Below are 24,961 nucleotides of genomic sequence, written 5' to 3'. Positions count from 1 at the left end.
ACATGGTTGCTGCATCATTTTGCAGAGACACACATGGATGCAAGACACTGACACACACCTTCTATTCTGCATACAGCGGTTACAATCGGTGAATAGACGATGATGATGATGATGATGATGATGATGATGATGATGTGGTACAGGATGGCTCCAGCGGTTATGACATTTGACAGACCTCTGCACAGACAGGCAGTGGGGGTGGCGATGGGGACAGAGGGCAGGAACGGCCTGTTCTGCCGCTGTCAGCAATGAATCTCCATATTGGCCATACATTGGCGCTGCAGTGAGAGTGCTGGGTACACCATGCTGCGATTGCATAACTGCTGCTCCTGAACGCACCCCTCCCACATGCTAAAGCCGCTCCATATCACACGGGCAAAATATTTTGGCCAGCTCGCCTCTATCCCTCGCAATTCTCGGCTCGCAGGATATCAACAAAGCCATCCACCTTAACCCTGAGCTGAGACAGAGCTCCTTAAAGCAAAAATCAATCGTCTCAATCAATCAAGCCACTGTTATTATTGAAGAGCTGGACATTTGCTAAACCCTTCTCCTCATGAATGTTCTATGAGGTCTGTGTCAGCCAAAGAGATGATGGTTATAGCGTTTTAGTTGTCTGCCTGTGTGCAGCTCTGCTTTGTTGCTGTGGGTAAAACATAGACGAGAACAAAGAGCACTTGGCTGTAATGAATTGCGAGGCAAAATGGCCGATGTCTGCCATGAATGGCAGCGGGCTGAATTATTAAAAACAACACCTCCCCACATACTAACTTAGCACTTTCTGCACCTGAAAAAATCATTCTGTCATCACACAGAAGCCTATGGAACAATTAGATGTAATCACAGCTGTAAATATAACACTTACAGACAAATATCATTTCTATATCTGAATCCAGGTGAAAGACATGTAGATGCGTTTAAATCATAGCATTTACATAGTGACAACCAACTGTATGTGGAATGTGAAGGAGATATCGTCAATTATTTAGAAAAATGATTGTAACCCCATTGAGAAAAGCATGCAATAATACAAAAACAACCAACACAAAGACACCAGAAACATAAAAACAAGTAACACACCAATTCCTATCCGTCATCTGCATTTATACAGTACTACACTAAATACACTTTTCAAATCACAAATATGCCACAGAAGCAAATCCCTCGGTCTTTCAATAACACCCAATATTTCTCTGAATCCATGCAAGTGCCATGTTTCTCTGAGCTGCAACCAACACACATCGGGGGATTTGTCCTCAGATCACGCTAAGGTCATGACACGTTATGCAATCAAAACACAATATCCCACGCGGGTCAGATCAGAGATGTGTAGCGATGCTTTTGACCGGCCGAGGCATGAATGTGGATACACATCTCCACATAGCTGGCATACCTGACATACTGCTGGTATGTGGTGTGTCGGGGCACCATCAGACCAACACACGGCTCACAGACAGAGGGATGGATGAATGGACAGCAAGAGACAGATCTTCATTGAGAGAAAAAGAGGGAGAGGCAGGCATGGAGACAGACTGATGGGCAGGGTCTGACTCATTCAGAACATGGTGCCCTTCTCCTGTGTGAGTGTGATGGAGACGGAGCAACACAGTGGGAGTGTGAGAAGATAGGAATGTTCTTGGCGTGTGCAGCGGTGTGTGTTTTCCTCTCTTCAGGTGTGTGTCAGTAGTTTAATCTGTAACATAACTGATAGTAGACACATTTAAAAATATTCCTTTCAAGGCTCCTATCTGTTTGTTTGTGTGTGCGCTGGAATGTAAAGGGTGGTGCCGAGGACATTGTGGGGAGTCTTCTGAGGGTGAGAACGATCTAGGATGTGTGTGTGTGTGTGTGTGTGTGTGTGTGTGTGTGTGTGTGTGTGGTGTGTGTGTGTGTGTGTGTGTGTGTGTGTGTGTGTGTGTGTGTGTGTGTGTGGTGTGCTGTGTGTGTGTGTGTGTGTGTGTGTGTGTGTGTGTGTGTGTGTGTGTGTGTGTGTGAGGAATTTGCTGCTGAGACAAACTCCTCGGCCATCCCTGTGGTCAGCTCTCCTCTTCCTCCTCTCACTTGTGATGATGAGGTCAAATGCCTGCCATGATTTCATTAGAGTAATAATTCCTGTTCGGGGAGAGGATCCAGAGTTATGTACACACACACACACACACACACAACACACACACACACACACACACACAAACACAAACACACACACACACACACACACACACACACACACACACCACACCAACACACACCAACCTAACTCCTACAGGCCAAAACACAACACCACACACACACACACACACACACACACCCACCACACACCACACACACAACACACATCACACACACACCACACACACACACACCACACATCACACACACACACAACACACATCACACACTCATATAGTTGTGTTGTGTGTGTGTGTGTGTGTGTGTAGTGGTGTGTGTGTGTGTGTGTGTGTGTGTGTGCCTGTGAAAGAGCTGCAGCACCGTGTTAATATGGTGGATGGGTCGGAGATGAGCTCCTTACATAATCACAGGGCTCTGTCGATTAGGGAGAAGAGGCTGCGTCAAACGGCCCATCAGCAGGCGGCCTTGCATCAGTTATCAGCCCTTTTCATAGCACTGTCACAAATGAGAGGGGAGATTTAGCTGCTTCATCTCCCCAGGCTCCTCCTGCAGACTGTTTGCCTTATCAAATCGACCCCTGCCCAAAACCAGACAGACACAAACTGTTTATATCCACAAAGTGTGTCTAGACGTTTAATATACAGGTATGTGATGATTTTTGAGGCCAATACCAATATGGCTATAGGAGAGTTTTAAATAAATCTTATTAAGGATGTATCGACTTTTTGCAGATGTACTGTACCTCCTGTATATTATTCTGGCAGTTTCAACTGTCTAACTCTAATTCAATCCATCAATTCTTATAGTTTGAAATGAATGAAAGATCAAGTAACACTCTTTCAATTAAACCCCAGCTAGGAAAACATCAATATGATATAAGATACTTATTATATATGGTATTGTCTAAGGAGTTGGATGCTTATATGATGTTTTAGTTATTTATTTAGGATAGTAATACCAAAATACTAAATATTTTATTTATGTAACATATTTATTCTAAATTAAACGTTTTTGATTTAAAAAAAAGAAATAAAAAAAAGTATGCATATTAAATGTTGACTAGAAACAAGAATCAGTCTAAAAGGGGCAACACTTGGATTTAAACCAGTATCATAGAATAAGTAAACAGTATCCGATCAGAAAGGTAATGGTACTTAAACGTGTTACAGACATGTTTTTTTTAAATGCAGCCTTAATTTACAGTGTTGTTTTTCTTTTTTTTTCCATAGGTTTAAATGAATGTGTGCAGGGAATTTACAAAATAGGTTGAATGTTTTATGTAGAATTTTGTAGAAACAGTGGAACACAGTCATTGCATTGAATATCAATTTGATTATTTTTGCCATCTCCCGTAAAGGGATTTCATATAGATTCAACTATAACATTGTGATATAATGACAATGTTGTCTTTTTCTCGTCATACAGATCGAGTTATTGCTGTTCATTTTTGAATGCACTATGAATGCTTGCACCAAGGCCATCACACATTCATTCAGATTTTTTCTCTGAAATGTTTTGCATAACTATCTTTTAAAAGCACCAATCATCTCCCCAGAAACATATCCCCATCTTTATAGAACGCGTATGAAGCATACTACGTGTGTGAGAGGATGAAAAAGAGGCTATTTTGAGAGAAGAGTTGCAGCACTGGAGGAACACATTCGGTGAGATTGTGAGTGATTCTCGCTAACAGCTCTGTGTGTTTGAGATTGGGGCGTACGAATATGTCAACAGATTCATTGAGAGAGGATAAAGGGGGTAAACAAATGTCTGCTTGCTTGCCCAATATGGCTTGTTGCATCACGTGGAAGTAATAGCCGAAGCACCTCCGCCTGTACGGTACATCTCTCTCAGTCGGGGTGAATCTTCAGCAGGGGTTGGGGACAGGAAACCTCTGAGAAGTGCATAGATAAACAAACTAAAAATAGAAAACCAAGACCAGCCCTCCTCTCTTTCTCTCTCCCTCTCCTCATCGCCATGTAGGTCACCTCCTCTGCACAGTTTCTTTTTTCTCTCTAATGAATCATCACTGTTGACAGCCGTGAAGAGAATACAAGATGTGTCATCCTCCCTCCTCTGCTGGTTGGCAGCTATTGTTTTGGTCAAGGAAAAAAAAGACTCCATCAATACACTTGATCCTTTTTTCATAATCCACACACAGTTACGATAGAAAACCCTGAATGCAGAGTGTAACCTGTTCCCACACATGTTAGCCTCGCACTGACGCAACTAAAGACGTGCTGACAGGAAGCAGCAAGTACAACAAGAGCCAGACCGCAACATGTGTCACAATCACCTGCTCTCACCACACACTCTGGCTGACTTGAATGACTATCACATTTTAAACAGTCTTTATTTTTGAACCAATCATTATCGAAATGTAGTTATTTTGGGAGCTCACATGCAGAATTATGGACATCACTAATAATCTTCACTAAACTGAATAAAACAAGTCAAGCTGCTCTCTGTTATACTGGACAATCACTGGTGCCATTTTGTTGGGAACATCTTTATAATTCTCTCTAAGAACTGCCCTAAAAAAAATAATTCATAATGTTCTGAGTTGCATCACAGATATAAGAGGCGCAGTCGGTGTGCTGCATTTGTTATTGTTACGCCTAAGCACAACACATATCAACATAATCTTCTGACTTTGTGGCAAACTGCATGTGTTTATTCCAAAGAGAGGTGAGTCACAAAGCGTGTGTCGACATGATAATCGGCTCACTCTTTTATGAAAGACACCTGGGCCGAGGCCAATATGCAAAAGTGACGGCCTCTGTCATCACTCATCTCATTCAGCTACAATAGATCCTTTCCAAGTTTCTGAAATATCACATCAATCATACACAGAAGCAGTAGGTCAAAGTCAAACTAATACTTCAAAGCTAATATTCTTTTCATGAAACACAATGGAAATGGCACACCTCTACCTAGCATGTTATTAACATTTTCCAATGTTCCAGATCTCTGTGTGGCATTTGAGACATTTGCAGTTATCAAAGCAATTTATTTTATAAATCTCTCTACTCTTTTCCCAGGATGGACGGAAGGATTCCTGAGGACACGGTATGAGTCTGATTAACTGAAAAAGGGGAGCCAAGCACAGAGGCATCCTTCAGACTGTTATCACTGGGAGGACTGTTTGAAAGGAAAACCCTTCACCACAACATCTGAGGAATTCAGGAACCTTGGAGCCTGAAGGAGTCGTTCTAACAGCTTCCTGGAGCATTAAAGGACACCTCCCTGTTTCTTATCAACCAAGCCACTGAGAAGGTCACACAGGTCACCTGACCAAACTGGACTAATAGCAGAGAAAAGACTGGAGGGTTTTCTTTCTTTCTCACACACTCAAGTCAATATGTAACACACCCCCAGCAAAAAACAGGAAGTTAAGCGAGTGTTGAAGTGAGAACCACATGTAAAAGCTAGTCAGAGGCAGGCCACAGGATATAGTTTGGGACAATAGCTCTCAGAGCTTTCTGTACTGCCTGAACTCAGTCCCCACCATGCTGTGAATGCAGAAACACACCAACCTGTACTGTATGTATTTATGTGAGCATCTGTGTGCATATGAGATTATTTATTAGTGTCATCACTGAGTGAGAACATATCATTGTGCTAAAGTCGTCCTTGTGTGTGAATATATGTGTCTGCAAATAGCCATCAGAGACGACTGCACAGCAACATCAGCATACGTGAGTGAAAACAACAAAATAAGCTACCTTTAAGTAGTCAACACTGGTCGGATACTGTCAACTGGACTCTTAAATCATCTGCATTCTGCACATATCAGCAGTGACAGAACAAGAGCTGCAGATTGCGGTGCTCTGGCTAAGCTCTTCTATCAGTCTTCATAAAGACACAGGCTGAACTCGCACAAACCAGGGGGGATCTCTGGGGAAAACATGAGGCAACCATCCGTCCCCATGTTCCCTCTAATGGCTGACTTTACCGGAAGAGCCTAATCTTTTCCACCTTACCAGAACCAGGCGGGGGGGGTGTCCAGCGCTGACTAGAGCTGCAGTCACTCTCTCTACAACCTCCAAGAACGTGTGAATGTCCTGCCTCAGATTTCAGCCGTCGCCATCCCCATGGACACCGTGAAGATCATCCAGTCGGAAAGTTCCCCAGAGAGTGTCCCCAAGAGAGTTGCCCGTGCCCGTCACCCAGCCGCGCTATGCCCCGCCCCCAGAGTGGCGTGGACGGCGGAGGTTGAAGGAGAGATCATCGTCAACCAGGCCTGCAAGTGCGACATGACCCTGGACATCACAGGGTCTCCCCGGGCCATGTTGTCCCCATCTGTGCCCGTGACTCGCAGGAAGCAGAGCTTCCTGGCACAGCGCAAAACCAGTGCCACACGAAATCTGCTACCACCAGTTCCACTAAAAGGTGGAAGACGTCATCGCAACCAGTACGTGCTGCGCTCGTCGTCCACCTCCTCGTCCACCTCCTCGTCCTCCTCCACGTGGCCCGTCATGCCACTGCGAGCCCCTGGACTGCCCCACCGCGGTCACACCTACAACTTCGCCGGAAAGCGTCCGCGCATCCTCTCCTGCCTGCACTCGGTGTGTGAGGAGTGCCTGCAGATCCTCTACGAGTCCTGTCCCAAGTACAAGTTCATCTCCTGCCCCACGTGCAGGCGCGAGACGGTGCTTGTTCACTGACTATGGCCTGGCTGCTTCTGGCCATCAACACCAGCATCCTGAGCCGCTTGCCCTCCGACCCCAACGGGCCCGTGCAGTGGGGGGGGGAGGCCGACCGCAGCTGCTACCAGACTGTGCGCCAATACTGCCAGTCAGCCTGCACCTGCCAGATCGCCACCCCTTGTCCTCCTGTGGCATCATGTAGACAAGGGGGGGACACTGCAGGCATGACTCGGACTCAACGCTCCCCTCCCCACTACCACTCTTATTCGTCTATAAGCTATTCCCGTTCTGCCAACTCCCCTCTCACACACACATTCAGTAAATAAATCCCTCCACAGATGTTATCTCTATATATTTAATAGCACAGATGGATGCTATGTGGGACTAATGGATACTGATGGTTCAATAAATAGTAAATAAATGTATTTTATGTATGGACTGGAATCCTATTCACCCTCTCTTGTTTGGTTGGACGTGTTTGTCATTGACATCTCTTCACATGGGAAGGCCACGGGAGGTCTATCCCCCCAACCTCGGTCAATTGAGATAAATAAATGATAAAAGGAACTCTGGGTGGCCTTATCTGTCAAGCTACAGAACGGATTATGGGCTTTCCTTTTTCAATTTAGACGAGTAAACTATGAATCTGGTTTTAGGGGGGTCTTAAATATGTGAAGACTCCTTGAAAGTAACCAAAAACCATGAAGGCCATCTCTTAATCGCACACTTTTTTTGCAATTGAGATGAATGTGGCTTTGATGCTCCAAAAATTAGTTCAGGTTCAGAGATGGTTTTCATTGTATTGGGAGTTATACCACAAAACTCCCTAATTCAGTCCCCTCATTTATCAATCAAAAAATCACCAACAAGTTTGTCATTGTAAAATCATTATGCAGTATTTTGTATGTTTTGGTCAAGATATCCTTTTTCAGACTAAAATTTGGGCTCTGGAAATCTAAAACAGGCCTTTTCTGACATTTCAGGGATTTCATATTTAATAAGATGTCATTAGATATTTGCAGAAATCCACAAAGTCAAAATGAAGGAGAATTTCAAAGTTATTTTCAAGTGTATTACTATACAGTGCATTACTACTGCTTGTTCGCCAATCTTTTAGCTTATTACAGAAACAAGTTTGATGTTTGGACGTCAAATATTGCAGTGCTATCAAAGAACGGAGAAACAACAGTAGAAGAAACATTATTGATCAGTATAAAAAATATAATACAGTCGACAATAAATAAACGATGGCAATTGCTTGATCCAAATAGCTGAATATGAAGTCAGTTCGAAAGCAGTGTCACTTCTCAGACCTCTGAAGTAACAGCTTCCTCTTCAGAATTGAAACACAAATATCCACACAGACGCTCTGGTCCGTTTACACGGTTACAGCCTTCGTAGTCTTCCTCCTGAACAGCTGGCTCAGCCGTCGTCGGGCGGAGTTTCTCTCAGATGACTGCATCTGTTGGCTGCAGAGATTACAAAATAATTTAACAGAGCTAAAGCAGGCCACTGTAGAAAGTTGGAAGCAGCATGTAAAGGTTTCATGAGCGAGGGACAACATGTTCAGGAGGAACAGAAGCACAGGCTGAAAATGAACTCCCCCCAAAAAGCCCTCTGCATCTACTGTGCATTAGCTCCGGACCACTGCGTCAGGGTGGCAGGCTGCCATGTTGGAACAGTACACACATTTCCTCAGAGCATCATGCATCATATGAGATTAATAACACTGCCCCCCTTGAGGTCACAGCTACAAACACACTGTCTCACCCCTTTGAATCTCTCAGGGAAGACTCTCTTGTGAAAGAGCCAAATTTCATCTTCCAGTTCTTGTTGGTTTTAGGCTTCTCTTGTTTTTCAGACTCCTGAAAAGACACAATAGAATATGCATTGATAAAAGTAAAAGTATATTATGAGGAAGAAAGAATGTATATAACTCACTCCAACAATGCAAATGGAATACTGTTATTGCTTTAGCTGTATTTAAGTACAAATGATGTATTTATGTGTGTTTATTCGAGTGTCTTCTACCTGAATTTCCTGGTCATCCTCTTCCTTTTCCAGCAGGTCATCTTTACTCCGATGCTGCCCTCTGCAGTCTGCATTCTGCTTTCCTGCACCAATCACACACACAATAATGAATATATTTTGAAGACTGGAAGAATATATCCATGAAAAAAACAAAACAAGAAAAGGTGAAAGTAGATGATATGGTGCACTCTGACTCACTTAAATGCACTGATGAAATATTTGTCTCTGAAGCCGATCTCTGCCGAAAAAGTCTGTAAGGATGATCTCTACGCTGCTGAGGTTCACTGGAGATTTGCTCTGAACTTTCTTGAATTTCACAGGAAATCATATCCTCCTCGGAAGGTTTAGAGTCACTCTGACAAGCGTCGAGAGCCTGAAAGAAAGTCATTGGCATTTTTGTATCAGGTTTTGACTCATGTGAGCCCTCAGGCAGCAGGAAGACATGATGTCATCACTAGCTTGACAAGCCAATAACATGTAAACTGTAACAACTTTTTATTGCCTTGCTAATATGTGATACATTAAGGTATTCACCTGGCTCTCCTCCAGGTCTTGATGCTCCCGCAGAGCATCCGTCTCCATCTGTAACGCTCGGCTGTGCATCTGCTGTTTGGCAATCTCTTCTAACATTTGGCACACCTGCTCCAAGTAAAGGAGCCCAGGACTCAGCTCGTTCCCCTCCTCTGCACCAAGGTCCTGCACACATCATCAAGCAGAAAAAGCTTTGCGTTAAATGCAATGACAACACAATGTGTACACAAGTTGTTATTCAATGTTGCTCTTCAAACACTCCAGGATAAATTGCAATAATGTGGGCTAAGTACTCAATAGAAATTGTTAGCACGGTGAGGTTCAACATTATAACCATTGCTTTGTCATCCACAAGGTATCGTTGTTGTGAACATTTTAGCATGCCTAAGTTAGCATTGAGCTCAAAGCACCATTGTGCCAAAACACAATATTATCAGCAGAATGTCCGAACATTTTGAAAAATATCAATCACAATCTAAGTTGAATGTTCTATCTGACAAACAGTCCAAGCCTTAAATATATTCAATATAATATATTGTAATAAGTTTATTTATCACTCCCTAGTTTAGAAAAGAACACAACACAACATAATTAGAGATAATGATCCAAAAAAAATGGTACTGACAATAGTTATTGTATAACAGTTTCAACTTTATAATATCAGAATATATATATATATAATATTTTTGAGCAATGCCATTTACTTTTACCTTCCCATGAACCTAATGACCAACTTTGAGATGAACAATGCGATCCTCGGCGCGTATGACAGAAAATCTAGAACTGACAATGTTTCTCATGATCTATTATGCATGTTCCCTGACATCACATTAACTTTTGAAGAGAATATTAGAAGTATAATTGCATTTAATTACAGACTTATCTATAGATTTACAGATTTATATAATTGGCTAGTCATTAGGGTTAGGGTTAGGGTTATATACCTCATACAAGGCAATGGAAAACATTAACAACCTAATAAGATAAAAACCAAACAATTAATCATGTTTTCAAAATATGGCACTGTGAAGAGGAGTGGATTCAATGTATTTTTACTTTGTTGGTCAGAATAAAGTTAAAAAGTCAATTCATCTGGTTGACAACATGTCTGTCACATAATGCAGGAAACCCCCCCCAGAGTGCTCAGCTTCCCCCGCACCACATCCATTCCTCTCGTGCCTGTGGGGCTTAAGTCACCTGGGCAGACTGGTTTATGATCCCTCGCACCGCAGACGGGCTCGTGACAGGTCGCGAGCATGAAAGAGACCCTGTGTGTGAGTAATGACATGCCTATCCTACTTTTAAATTTGAGAGCAACCGGATTTGTTGGCACCCTTTAACTACTGTAAAAGTAGACGCCTTGTAGCACTTCTGGGACTTTCGTTTGAACTTTCCTTCAACATTCACAAGCCTGTGTTTTGCAAGACCATACATGTTACTGTGAAACTAATGTTGCCCCGAAACTAGTCCCAAGGAAGAATCATGAAACAGAAACTGAAATTTGGCTCCTCCCCTTCGCAAATAAATACATAATTCTTGGACATTTTAAAACAGTTTAGTTTGTGCCATAAACAGAATCTCACCTCTGTTCTGGTCTGAACTGACGGCTTTATACAACTCGCAGACCTTGGCCGTATGTATGATTCTGAAAACTGCCTTGTGGGCACTGCTGAGTTCGCTGTCCTCCAGTGGCTAAAACTCTCCGACCTTTGACCTCTTAATAACTCCGATGTAGGCCGTTTGGATACAAAAGATGCTCCAGGTCGCCACCTGAGCACCACATCCGCTGTGAGGAGGTCTTTAGGGTTGTTCTGCAGACATTTAGAGTCAGTCTTCTTTATTGCTTGCTCCAATTTTAATTCCAAGGCTGTGGAGCTCTCCTGGGCTCTGCTGGGTCGGAGGTGCGGGGAGGAAGAGGAAGAAGAGGGAGGCACAGGAAAAGAGAGGATAGGAGACTGTGATGTTGAGTCGCTTTCTCTTTCTGGTGTAAAAGAGTCTAGTTCTGCATGATCTGCTGAGACAGAGGAAGGGGTAGGAGGTAAGGATGTGACAGAGCTGGCTGTCTCCACTCCAGAGTCCACAGATTCTGTGCGTATGTTCGTTCCCACGTCAGATGAACGCATAGAAGGGTCTTCATAATTATTTCCAAGCCATGCTGAGTCCGAACCCTGCGCTCCCTCGGTTACCCATGCCTCCATGAGGTTTCCAAAGCTCCTGTAGAGATTCATCTTCCCTCTGTGTCTCTGTGCTACTGAACAGCAGCGGGAGAATGAACAAGACGGCCTACGTAGTCTTAGCTCAGGTGAGGTAGAATTCAAAACATCCCGTCTGATCCGCCTCTGTTGCTTCACCACGCCTCTCCCCATCAACTGTCCTGTCACAGCGCAGAGCTACATGTCCGTACTCGCTGTCTGCTGTCAGTTAATCCTGGGAATACTGACTCATCGGCACCTTTATTGGAAATGTTTGATTTACACCTGTAAGAAACATAACAAGAACAAGCCTTGACATGGACACATAGATGTATATGCTGCATTCACTGGTGACATTCAGATTGAAATAATACAAAACATTTACATTTTATAGAGCTTTTTTGAGAACAAGGTGTTTCAAAGTGTAAACAATGGTATATGTAAACTCACAACACGTCTCAGAACTGCCTTGAGAATGTTTCCCACAACTTGATATGGTAACAAAATCACTCCTATGACCTACATGAATCAACATACCTAACCTATTCATTCATGAGTGTCAGAATATGAGAAGGGAAACACAATATGTTGAAATTCTTCAGTGGATACAGTATACAGCATTATGGTATGTGTGTGACGCGGAAACAGTAAACTCTGTTTCGTCATTTAAAAAAAACAAGATTTATCTGTGAATGCAGGAATGTGTAGAGTGGACACTGCTGTCTGCAGATATGATCTACATTCCCCGGCTGAGCAGCATCTGATCAAACACGCAGGATCATTCACATTCCTGAAAAAACAAAAGAGCTATTTTGAGTCTGTGCCCACAGTCACATAATGTTGTCCTGATGAAAGGTAACAATTGTTCGAATTCTTTCAGCATTTTTTCCTAAGCAGACTTACAGTATACATCCATTATCTTACTGTACATACAGCAACAACATCTGTGATACATTCCTATGCAAGTACAATTAGCCCTATCTTCCTGTGATGTTGACCCCAATCAATGCATCCATGTTTACAGCAAAGTGTACACTATAACTTGTCTTATTTGAACAGCTTTACAATTGTCCTCTATGTTAGATAAACATAGATAGTATGGGTTTATATATATTTTAAAATGTGTTTTAAACGTTACACATTATGTTCATATCAATACTACAATTAAGGATACTGAGGTTGTCATCTCTTTTTTTTGTTAAAATAAATAACACATATTTGATGTTTAATGCTCTCGACTTGTAAGAAATGGCGTTGAAACTTTTCAGTGTATTCCACTGTATAATTCTCTAAACGGAATTGAACAAAAAAATCGAAAGTGAACTTTTAAATAAAAAACGTATGTAGTGTAAGGGGACAGTTACAAGGAGTCGGATGGGACCCACTTGCAAGCCTACATTGGGTTGCTCATCTATCGAAGGAGTGTGCAAAAGGAGAAGCAACAGAAAGCCTTTGGTATCTGACACTGGAAGGGCAATATTTCGCTTGTTGACCCCAAACACAATACATGTAACTGTCCTTGATAATATCAATAATTTTTTTAAATGTCAAAATTGTATTTGGAAATAATATTGGTCCTTTAACAACAGCAAAAATATCTTACTTTAACATTTTATTTCAGTGAGATGTATGGTTATTTATACATTTTTCGATAGTCACATAATAGGAATTCTGGATGTATGAAGGGGTCTGTGGGGGGGGGGGGTATGTCAGGGTAATGTTTTATTTAAATGATTATTTAAGTAGTCAACAAAGACACCTAAAGCACCAGAAACATACATTTTGGTTAACATTGGGAATATTATGATTTTCTTGAGTTTTAAACTACTGGGGTCAAATTGACCCCCGAGGATAAAGGGTGTAAAGAAGATCTGAGGATAACAGGAGGGTTAAAAAATATCTAAAATGTTTGCTTTAAACCCATGGGCTGCATTGGTACCAGTCTATGATTGGTACAGTAAACCTTCCTTCTCCCCGTAATACCACATGACGTCACTAGAGGGCGTCGTTGAGCATGTCTCAAGAATAAAAAGTAGTGTACCGTCAACCACACTCCCTTTTAACACTAATCACATCACTGCAAGTGATGTTATTTAGTGTTTGTCAGTCTGTCCAAATGGAGGACTTAATCGAGAACACAGCATCTGCTTTGGTAACTTTTCATGAAGATATGTTGGACGATGCAGCAGGTAACACAAGCTGTAAACCAGAGTTATATTATTGCAATATTTGACAGAAATTAGATCCAAAGAAAGTTATAAAAGAGGGACAGCAGAAGCGTCAGTAACATGTGAGCTCCATCAGTGTGTGTGTGTGTGTGTGTGTGTGTGTGTGTGTGTGTGTGTGTGTGTGTGTATGTGTGTATGTGTGTGTGTGTGTGTGTGTGTGTGTGTGTGTGTGTGTGTGTGTGTGTGTGTGTGTGTGTGTGTGTGTGTGTGTGTGTGTGTGTGTGTGTGTGTGTGTGTGTGTGTGTGTGTGTGTGTGTGTGTGTGTCTGACTGTAGCAACCAGCAAACACCGCGTGCAAGAGGGCGAGCTGCTTCAGCCTGATCAACATGGAGAAAAACGTCCTGCTGACACCTGATCCACATTATATCCCAGGGCAGACCCGGCGGCAGACATACGTCTCTGGGCGGGAATTTGATTTACCAAGGGCGGGCGGGCCCACCCCGAAACTTACATTTCCCGGGAAATCTGAATTGCTCGAGGGGATTGTCCCAAAGGAGATTTTTTGAAATACTAACATAAAATACACATTCTGGTACTCTCTTGAGAAGAAAAATAAATAAATCTATTACTACACGACATATTTAAAAAAAAAATGAATGCCATTTTAGTTTTCTGTTACTTTGTTCTGAAAGCTGAACCTGCTGCTCCTCACTGAAGAGGGAAGAGGCTGTGTGAATTACTTTACTTTGTGGATAAGGGTGGATAGCCCCCATTGTTCTGTGTGTCAAAATGAAAGACAGCCCACACACCTATCAATCATCAAACCGTGGGGTCTTATTTCATTACGTGTTTTCTATCAACACGTAATGTTGTATCGATGTATATAGAGATGTACTACAGCAAAAGTATTCTCCGTCGGGACTTCCTGCAACAACACCACGCCGTTATTCTGATTGGCCAGAAGACATTATCAAAGATGTTCTATTAAGAAGACGATCACTACGTGACAAAAGTTTTCAAAACCGTTTCTAGTCTTCGGTATTTCCCATAGACTGTATATGGACGTAGTGTCCGTGACGTCACCCATAGGATTCTGCAGAGTTGCCGTGAAGCCATTAGTAGGCGGAGTCGGCCACTAACGGCTCGACTGTGACGTCAGAGTCTAATCCCGCCTGCTCCAAATAAGGGCAAAGAGGCGGAGCCGAGGCGGGACCTGCTGCCTCCGAACTGGAAGTAAACAGAGCTAGCTCAGGCTAAGAAGCTAAGCTAACATGAAATACATGCATACCAAGTTACTGCTAACAGTGTAGTTCCCCTATATAAACGTTACATTCATAATCAAATGAGACAATCTGCAAGAGAATTAGCTATATTTTGTTATTCTTAATGCTTGTCATTCACACGTTGAGAAAAGACGGACTCCACCGCCCGGATCTAACGGAGCCGCAGTGGGCTAGCTCCGGGACGCCGGCTGGAGCTAGCCCCCTGCGGCTCCGTTAGCTCCGGCGGCCACCACCGGGATAATTGGGTCCCCTATTAACATTTGCTCCCGTTTAGCATTATGGGCGTCATAGCCATAGACTATAAAAGTCTTACCCAAGGCTGAATCATAAACTAAAGTGTATATGTAGGCCTAAGCATAAAGGGTTACGTCCTTAGCTGGCTAATAAGTAACAAGCTAAGCTACCAAGCACACAAACACCTGCGAACGGGGTTAACATGTATAATATTATCATTTTAGACTTCTTGGAAGTTCTGTTAGTACATTCATGCGCACAGCACGACATTTGAATTGTCTGGTATTTGTAACAATATTCCCTAAAAGGCACAATCACCAAGAACACGGCTAAAGCTAAAGGGTCAAGTACAGTACTATGACTAACTAACGTTGTAGCCTATATGGTTGTAGCCTAGCAGAGTGGACAAGTTGCTGTTAGCTGACAGTGAGGCATGTACGTGTCCATCAACGTGACCACGCCCTAATGTATGCAAAAACTTTAAGACCTAATATAAATAAAAGGGTCGTGTTAGAAAACAATTCACTCACAGATTCATAATCATGAAGGTGGAATCTAACTATATCGATAATAATATTTATTGCATCCATGGGTAGAAACATGTTTTTTTCTGCTGTAAAGTTGGACATTTTAACATGGGGGTCTATGGAAATTGCTCCTTTCTGCAGCCAGTCCCTAGCGGCCCATGTATGAACTGCAGTGTGTGGCACTTCCGTATTGGCTTCCCGGCTGTTCCCCAGAGTTTGCCGCTTGGTATTTCCAGACAAGTGACTACTGAAATCAATCTTACTAACTGCTGTCTGTGCAATTTACTCCGCGCGAGTTGTCGGGCTTTATTTTGCTTACTTTAACATCATTTTTCATGGTGGGCTAAGCCATTTCTTGGTATGGCTATACCCAGTATACCCTGGCGCCGCCACTGAACATAATCATAAAACAATTAAAATGTTGTATTCAGCCCTGATTTAAACAGCGGGCCCAAATCCTGGATGGGCGGGCCCAAAACCTGGATGGGCGGGCCCGGCCCCATGGGGCCCGCCCATGACACCGGGTCTGTCCCAGGGTAAGTCTCCTGCCACGAGATTTGGTTAAAAAAACAACTTAATAAAGATAAGGTTATCTAAGAAGCATGGCTGTTCAGCGTTTAATGATCTGTATTAAGGCTAATAAGGAGTCATTGTGGCGCAGTGCATTGGTGTTCTGATCAGGGGAGCACAGGTTCAAACCCCACTGCAGTCAGCATGTCGTTGTGTCCCTGGGCAAGACACCCCAAATTGCTCCTGTGGGGATTGCCCACAGTATTGAGTATGTAAGTCGCTTTGGATAAAAGCGTCTAACAAGTAACAAATGTAATGTAAAATTGGACAACCATTTTTTTATTTAAAAAGGGGTTGTAAATTTGTCCCCACCTTTTTTGAAGTTGTTATTGTAATTTACGGAATTATTAAGAAAGATGTTTCTGTAAATTCATCCCCTCAAAAACGGAATTTCTCTTTATACTCATTGTCACAGAATGTGTGTCTAAAATATGTGTAAGTGATACATGAAGTTCTATCTTCTTCTTTTTTTACTGAACACCTGCTTTGGAGGCCCTCAGATGCTGCAGTGTGTGTTTACCCCTGCCGCCCTGTTGTGTTCAGGTACGCAGGGTATTGCCCACAGCTCAAGTACAGAGTGGGGAGATCCTATGGCCAGCTCACAGCTGAGCTGCTGACCAGTCCCCAGGAAACACTCTGATCAGCTGGTCCTGGGCAGGGGTCATGTCACCTCCACAGGCACACTGAGAAGCACCTCTGACAGTAACTTGAATAGGATACCAGGATACACAGGCAGGTATCACACTGGGGTCAACAGTGTAACTGTACACCTCATGGAGAATAATGTCATATTAGGAACTTAGTAACATTTTACAAGATGTTAAGGACATTTATAATGTTAAATAAATATAATTCTGGCAATAGGCTGTACAATTGTTGTTATTCACAGCACAACAAGCTGAGACTACTAGAACATGAGAATAATGTGTGTCGAACTTCTAAATGATCAAGTAGAGCAGTTAAGTGGACCAGGTTTAAAACACGAGATAACATTCACCAAACAGCCATACTTGCAGAAATGTAATTTCAAAGTTAAAGTCCTTTTATTTTATTATGTACACATGCATTTTTGCAATGCATTTTACAGGATCAGTTCAACCAAATTCCTTCGTATCTTTCTAAAAACAATGGTGCAGTCGCTTTGCATTATCCACAGCACTATTTTATTTGATATGAGTAGTACCAATGTAATACTTTCATTTAAAGCTCTTTAAGCAGTTCCAGGGACACTTTTTCCAGAAGAAGGTTGGTGTTAACTTTGTTTTAAATTTTATATTTACATATATTCACTGCTGTGGTATTGTAGTGAAGACAGACAAAGAAAAAACACAGTGAATGAAATCCAAAACTATTTTCATTGCTTGGCAGAAATTCAGGTGAAACTGATACTGTATCTCATTTGTTGCTGTTTTAGGCTTCATTCCAAAAAGCCAGAACTACTTTGCCTGCACCTACTCAGAAACATGCCGTAAGGCGCTGTCAGAGTTTCACCAGGATGGGCGTGCCAAGATCCAACGGGAATCGACAGAGCTGCCAGCTGTTGTCAACTACACCAACACACAGGTTGAAGTAACTCTCTCTCTCTTTTAAACCCACCCGCATGCACACATACATGTTGACATTGCACCTCTGAATAGATTCACTCTTGTTTAATTATCCATAGTGGAACTCTAGTGTCAGATCACTGTAATGTAAACCACCCTGAAACAGACCGAAGCAGAACTGGTCAGCTCTCCAGAAGGGCCTGACACAGATTCACCAATTCATCTGAGATTCACATGAATAAACAGAACACAGCAGTAATCCACTGTCTTATTAATGTGTTCTGTTAACTAGCACAAAGTTACTGTCTTCATTTATTTTGCAATAGGTTTAAATTCAACTTTTGTTCATTGGCATTACATTTACTTGAATATAGAATTTTAGCTGGTTGGATTTCTGAGTCATTTGTGTTTTTAACTGTTCTCTGTTATCATTTGGCTCAGAAACCAAGACCCCACTTGAGAGAAATCTCCAACAGGCCCTTAAAGTCCTTCACCCCCACAGGAAAACCATACTTCATGGATGATGATAACCCACACAAGTACTTTAAAACAGGTACATCAGAGAACTTAACCATTTGTTTCCTTCAAAATGCATTAGGCCACTATAGTTGATATGAAAAAGTTGTTATAGAGAACAATTGCCAATTTACACATCCATCAGATACGTAAAAGGATCAAATTATAATTTTTATTTTGGTCTCCACTTAGAGGGAAAATTAGGCTGTTTATATTTTCCTAAAGTACTCTAGAAGCTCACTGTGATGTCTTTTAAACAGGTTTTACAGGGCATGTGCCAACATCTTGCTTCCTAATTGGCAAAGGCTTCCCTGTCACTACAAACCAGGCACTGGTCCAGTTTGGGAAACAGCAGCAGACTGATCCCACTTCCCTAAGCATCCCGGGAAGGAGGGAAAGTAAAATAACTCCCATTGCTACCATCTATCCATAAGACAGGGGTGTGGTGCCATCCTTCACAGGACACATCCCAGGTCAGTGTCAGTGCTAGCAACACATTTGCCTTGTATCGGCTATTTTATAAATAGTATTGAAGAGATGTAATCTCTTAGCATCAAGTTTAAGCATTTCTCCCTCTGTGCCATCCCACAGGGTACCAGTTCATGTATGGACAAACCTTTGGCCAACTTTCCCAGAATGCACTGGAAAAGAGCGGCATCAAGAGGAACCGTCAGCCAAAATCATAAAACTATCCACTTCAATACAAGGAACATTACTGGCAAGATGAAGTTGTGACATGATTAGCTCCATGGCATAATGCCGAAAGCCGCAAAATAAAGCAAAAGTCTAGACAACTTGAAAGGATATGGCGTTCCACTAAACTTGAAGAATCTCGTTTAATTTGGCATATTACTCTCAATGAATATAAGAAAGCACTGCGTAAAGCAAGAGCAGCCTACTACTCTTCATTAATAGATGAGAATAAGAATAATGCAAGATTTCTTTTCAGCACTGTAGCCAGGCTGACAGAGAGCCACAGCTCGATTGAGCCTTCTATTCCCATAGCACTCAGTAGTAATGATTTTATGTGCTTTTTTAACGATAAAATTGTTACTCTTAGAAACAAAATTAATGACCTCTTGCCTTTGACCAGTATAGTGTTATCAACAGCTCCCGGAAACGTAAGTTCTAATATTACACTAGATAGTAAACTAGAATGCTTTTCAGCCATAAACCTTGAACAATTACATTAAATGATTCTCTCTTCTAAACCATCAACGTGCATGTTAGACCCAATTCCAACTAAGCTGTTGAAGGAAGTTTTTCCATTAATTAGCACTTCTTTATTAAATATTATGAATATGTCTTTATTATCAGGCTATGTTCCACAATCATTCAAAGTAGCAGTGATAAAACCGCTTCTTAAAAAGCACAACCTCGATCCAGAGGTTTTAGCCAACTATAGACCTATTTCTAATCTTCCGTTCCTCTCAAAAATTCTTGAGAAAGCGGTCGCAAAACAGCTGTGTGATTACTTAAAGAACAATGATTTATTTGAAGATTTTCAGTCTGGCTTTAGAACACATCATAGCACAGAGACAGCTCTGGTTAAAGTCACAAATGACATTCTAATAGCCTCAGACAAGGGACTTGTCTCTATTCTTGTTTTGCTCGATCTCAGTGCTGCATTTGATACTATCGACCATGATATCCTATTGCAAAGACTAGAGCACTTAGTTGGCATACAGGGAACTGCTTTAGGCTGGTTTAGGTCCTATCTATCTGAACGCTCTCAGTAAAGTACGTGTCAGCGATGAATCTTCCACGCAAACCAGGGTTAGCCATGGAGTGCCACAGGGCTCAGTGCTCGGACCTATTTTGTTCACATTATATATGCTTCCGTTAGGCAATATTATAAGGAATCATTCTGTAAACTTTCATTGTTATGCGGATGATACTCAACTATATTTATCAATCAAGCCTGATGAAATTAATCATCTAAATAAAATTCAAGACTGCCTTAAGGACTTAAAAACGTGGATGACCTTAAACTTTTTGATGTTAAACAAGACCAAAACTGAAGTTATTGTACTTGGCCCGAAGAATCTACGAAACAAATTATCTAAAGATATACTAACTATGGATGGCATTAATTTGGCCTCCAGTGAGACTGTAAGGAATCTTGGTGTTATATTTGATCAGGATTTATCCTTTAACGCCCACATAAAATCAATTTCAAGGACCGCCTACTTCCATCTACGTAACATTGCAAAAATCAGGCATATCTTGCCTCAAAACGATGCAGAGAAACTAGTCCATGCATTTGTTACTTCTAGGCTGGATTATTGTAACTCTTTATTATCAGGGAGTACCAAGAAGTCAGTCAAGTCGCTTCAGCTGATTCAAAATGCCGCAGCTCGTGTACTAACCAGAGTTAGGAAAGTACAATGGGAGCCAGAGCCTTTTCTTATCAAGCTCCACATTTGTGGAATCAGCTTCCAGTTTGTGTTCGGGCGGCAGACACCCTATCCGTTTTTAAGAGTGCGCTTAAGACCTTCCTTTTTGATAAAGCTTATAGTTAGGGCTGATTAGATTCAGCCCCTAGTTTTTCTGATATAGGCTTAGTTTGTCGGGGGACATCTTACTTCTTCCTTCTCTCTGTCTATACCTGTGAACTCTCATGTTCCGATTAACCCAGCTTCCCCAAATGTCTTTCTTTTTGGTGTTTATATACGCCGGGATCCGGAGTCATGGATGATCCTGCGGTCCTGTGTCCTGGATCGCGAGCCCTGGATCGCGAGTCGTGGCTGTGGTCCTGGATCATCGGTCCTGGATGGATATCCTCGTGGATTCATCTTCCTATTATACACACATGCATTTCCAAACATTTGGACTACCTATGTTGCAAATGTAGTATCTTTTCAATTTACACACGGCATCTATTGCCTCTCTGAAGAACCAGCACCTTACCGTGGTAGAGAGGTTTGTGTGCCCTGATGAACCTGGGGGCTGTGTTGTCTGGAACCTTGTGTTCCTGGTAGGGTCTCCCATGGCAAATTGGTCTCAGGCAAGGGGCCAGACTAAGATTGGTTCAAAAGACCTCATGAAAGGAAAAACAAGAAGTGAGGATACCCGGCCCGGAGGAAGCCCGGGGTCCCCTTCTGGAGCCAGGCCCAGAAGGAGGACTCGTCGGCGAGCGTCTGGTGGCCGGGCTTGCCACGGAGCCCGGCCGGGCCCAGCCCGAAAAGGCAACGTGGGCAACACCTCCGCTTCTCTGTCCCGCGGGCCCACCACCTACGGGAAACATCGATGGGGTCGGGTGCGCTGCCAGACGGATGGCAGTGAAAGCGGAGGGTCTCGACGGACCAGACCCGGGCGGCAGAAGCTGGCTTTGGGGACGTGGAACGTCACCTCTCTGGGGGGGAAGGAGCCGGAGCTTGTGCGGGAGGTGGAGCGGTACCAGTTGGATCTGGTTGGGCTCACCTCTACGCACAGCGTCGGCTCTGGAACCTTACTTCTGGATAGGGGTTGGACTCTATTCTTCTCCGGAGTTGCTCAAGGTGTGAGGCGCCGGGAGGGTGTGGGGATACTCACAAGTCCCCGGTTAGGTGCTTCGTTGTTGGAGTTTACCCCAGTGGACGAGAGGGTCGCCTCCCTACGCCTGCGGGTTATGGGGGGGAAAACTCTGACTGTTGTGTGTGCTTATGCACCCAACAGCAGTTCAGAGTATTCGGCCTTCTTGGAGACCCTGGAAAGAGTCCTGTATGGGGCTCCTGAAGGGGACTCCTTAGTCTTGCTGGGAGACTTCAACGCACATGTGGGCAATGATGGAGACTTGGAGGGGCGTGATTGGGAGGAACGGCCCCCCTGATCTGAACCGGAGTGGTGGTTTGTTACTGGACTTCTGTGCTAGTCATGGATTGGCCATAACAAACACCATGTTCGAACATAAGGATGCTCATAAGTGTACGTGGTACCAGAGCACCCTAGGCAGAAGGTCCATGATCGATTTCGTTATCGTATCATCGGACCTGAGGCCGTATGTTTTGGACACTCGGGTAAAGAGAGGGGCGGAGTTGTCAACTGATCACCATCTGGTGGTGAGTTGGGTCGAGTGGCGGGGGAAGCCTCTGGATAGACCTGGTAAGCCCAAACGTGTAGTTCGGGTGAACTGGGAACGTCTGGAGGAGGCCCAAGTTCAGGAGGCCTTCAACTCACACCTCCGGCGGAGCTTTTCGGGCATTCCTGTGGAGGTTGGGGACATTGAACCAGAGTGGTCGGTGTTCAAAGCCTCTATTGCCGAAGCCGCGGTGGGGAGCTGTGGTCTCAAGGTCTTAGGTGCCTCAAGGGGCGGTAACCCTCGAACCTCCTGGTGGACACCGGTGGTCAGGGAAGCCGTCCGACTGAAGAAGGAGGCCTTCAGGGATTTGTTATCCCGGGGGACTCCCGAAGCAGTTGCAAGGTACCGACAGGCCCGAAGGGCAGCAGCCTCATCCGTGGCCGAGGCAAAGCAGCGGGTGTGGGAGAAGTTCGGAGAAGACATGGAGAAGGACTTTCGGGCGGCACCAAAGTTGTTCTGGAAAACTGTCCGACACCTCAGGAGGGGGAAGCAGGGAACCATCCAAGCTGTGTACAGTAAGGATGGGACGTTGTTGACCTCAACTGATGGAGTGTTGGGACGTTGGAAGGAACACTTTGAGGAACTCCTGAACCCGACAACTCCGCCCTCTATGTTAGAGGCAGAGCTGGAGTATGACGGGGGATCAACGCCAATCTCCCGGGGGGAGGTCACTGAGGTCGTCAAACAACTCCACAGTGGCAAAGCCCCGGGGGTGGATGAGATCCGCCCGGAAATGCTGAAGGCTCTGGGTGTTGAGGGACTGTCATGGTTGACACGTCTCGTCAACGTTGCGTGGAAGTCGGAAACGGTACCGAAGGAGTGGCAGACCGGGGTGGTGGTCCCCCTTTTCAAAAAGGGGGATCAGAGGGTGTGTGCCAATTACAGAGGCATCACACTACTCAGCCTCCCCGGGAAAGTTTACTCCAAGGTACTCGAAAGGAGGGTCAGGCCGATTGTCGAACCTCAGATTGAGGAGGAACAATGCGGATTCCGTCCTGGTCGTGGAACGACGGATCAGCTTTTTACTCTCGCAAGGATCCTGGAGGGGGCCTGGGAGTACGCTTATCCGGTCTACATGTGTTTTGTAGACTTGGAGAAGGCGTATGACCGGGTTCCCAGGGAGTTACTGTGGGAGGTGCTGCGGGAGTATGGGGTGAGGGGGTCTCTACTCAGGGCCATCCAATCTCTGTACTCCCAAAGCGAGAGCTGTGTCCGGGTCCTCGGCAGTAAGTCGGACCCATTTCCGGTGAGGGTTGGCCTCCGCCAGGGCTGCGCTTTGTCACCAATCCTGTTTGTAATATACATGGATCGGATTTCGAGGCGTAGTCGTGGGGGGGGGGGTCTGCAGTTCGGTGGACTAAGGATTGCACCACTGCTTTTTGCAGATGATGTGGTTCTGATGGCTTCATCGGTCTGCGACCTTCAGCACTCACTGGATCGGTTCGCAACCGAGTGTGAAGCGGCTGGGATGAGGATCAGCACCTCCAAATCTGAGGCCATGGTTCTCAGCAGGAAACCGATGGACTGTCCACTCCAAGTAGGGAATGAGTCCTTACCCCAAGTGAAGGAGTTCAAGTATCTCGGGGTCTTGTTCTCGAGTGAGGGATCAATGGAGCGTGAGATGGGCCGGAGAATCGGAGCAGCGGGAGCGGTATTGCAGTCGCTTTACCGCACCGTTGTGACGAAAAGGGAGCTGAGCCGGAAGGCAAAGCTCTCTGTCTACCGGGCCATTTTCGTTCCTACCCTCACCTATGGTCATGAAGGATGGGTCATGACCGAAAGAATCAGATCGCGGATACAAGCGGCCGAGATGGGTTTCCTCCGCCGGGTGGCTGGTGTCTCCCTTAGAGATAAGGTGAGAAGTTCGGTCATCAGGGAGGGACTCGGAGTTGAGCCGCTCCTCCTTCGCGTCGAAAGAAGCCAGTTGAGGTGGTTCGGGCACCTAGTTAGGATGCCACCTGGGCGCCTCCCTAGGGAGGTGTTCCAGGCACGTCCAGCTGGGAAGAGACCAAGGGGTAGACCTAGGACCAGGTGGAGGGATTATATCTCTTCGCTGGCCTGGGAGCGCCTTGGGATCCCCCAGTCAGAGCTGGTTGATGTCGCCAGGGAAAAGAAAGTTTGGGGCTCTCTGCTGGAACTGCTACCCCCGCGACCCGACCACGGATAAGCGGGAGAAGATGGATGGATGGATCTATTGCACGTCTGTCCGTCCTGGGAGAGGGATCCCTCCTCTGCTGCTCTCCCTGAGGTTTCTCCCATTTTCCCTTTAAACTGTGGGTTTTCTTCGGAAGTTTTTCCTTGTACGATGTGAGGGTCTAAGGACAGAGGGTGTCGTATTGTCATACTGATATTCTGTACACACTGTGAAGACCACTGAGACAAATGTAACATTTGTGATATTGGGCTATATAAATAAACATTGATTGATGATTGATTGACATGAGTCAAGTTTAAGAACTATTTAGGAAATCCTCATGACATGAAACGCATGAATAAACATTTGTAATGTTTACTGTTGGCATACAA

The 24,961-nt window shown here is 44.1% G+C and overlaps 3 protein-coding genes across 3 annotated transcripts; 2 read left to right on the top strand and 1 right to left on the bottom strand.

Annotated features, from left to right (window-relative positions):
• The first annotated feature begins 1,562 nt into the window (after positions 1-1,562).
• On the top strand, positions 1,563-6,993 carry rnf208 (ring finger protein 208). The gene is given in 9 exon segments (XM_071205082.1): positions 1,563-1,616; positions 6,150-6,269; positions 6,271-6,322; positions 6,325-6,491; positions 6,493-6,535; positions 6,538-6,785; positions 6,787-6,813; positions 6,815-6,950; positions 6,953-6,993. Coding segments are annotated over 9 exon segments (876 nt in total). The 3' UTR covers positions 6,982-6,993.
• Positions 6,994-8,139: 1,146 nt separating this feature from the next.
• Positions 8,140-11,546, bottom strand: LOC117456492 (uncharacterized). The gene is made up of 6 exons (XM_034096403.2): positions 10,925-11,546; positions 9,345-9,506; positions 9,009-9,183; positions 8,811-8,893; positions 8,550-8,644; positions 8,140-8,248 (listed from the first exon to the last, which is right to left on the bottom strand). The coding sequence occupies exons 1-6, from the start codon at positions 11,537-11,539 to the stop codon at positions 8,158-8,160; spliced, it is 1,221 nt and encodes a 406-aa protein (XP_033952294.1). The 5' UTR covers positions 11,540-11,546; the 3' UTR covers positions 8,140-8,157.
• A 2,541-nt stretch (positions 11,547-14,087) lies between these two features.
• cimip2b (ciliary microtubule inner protein 2B) lies at positions 14,088-19,102 on the top strand. Its single transcript, XM_034096489.1, is given in 8 exon segments — positions 14,088-14,134; positions 16,859-16,942; positions 16,944-17,047; positions 17,730-17,884; positions 18,301-18,412; positions 18,636-18,848; positions 18,967-18,998; positions 19,001-19,102. Coding segments are annotated over 8 exon segments (849 nt in total).
• Positions 19,103-24,961: the final 5,859 nt, after the last annotated feature.

This window comes from Pseudochaenichthys georgianus, chromosome 12 (genome assembly GCF_902827115.2).
Source record: "Pseudochaenichthys georgianus chromosome 12, fPseGeo1.2, whole genome shotgun sequence".
Lineage (NCBI taxonomy): Eukaryota > Metazoa > Chordata > Actinopteri > Perciformes > Channichthyidae > Pseudochaenichthys > Pseudochaenichthys georgianus.
Note: the sequence above shows the minus strand (reverse complement) of the source record. Positions and strands in the feature narration are given on the sequence as shown.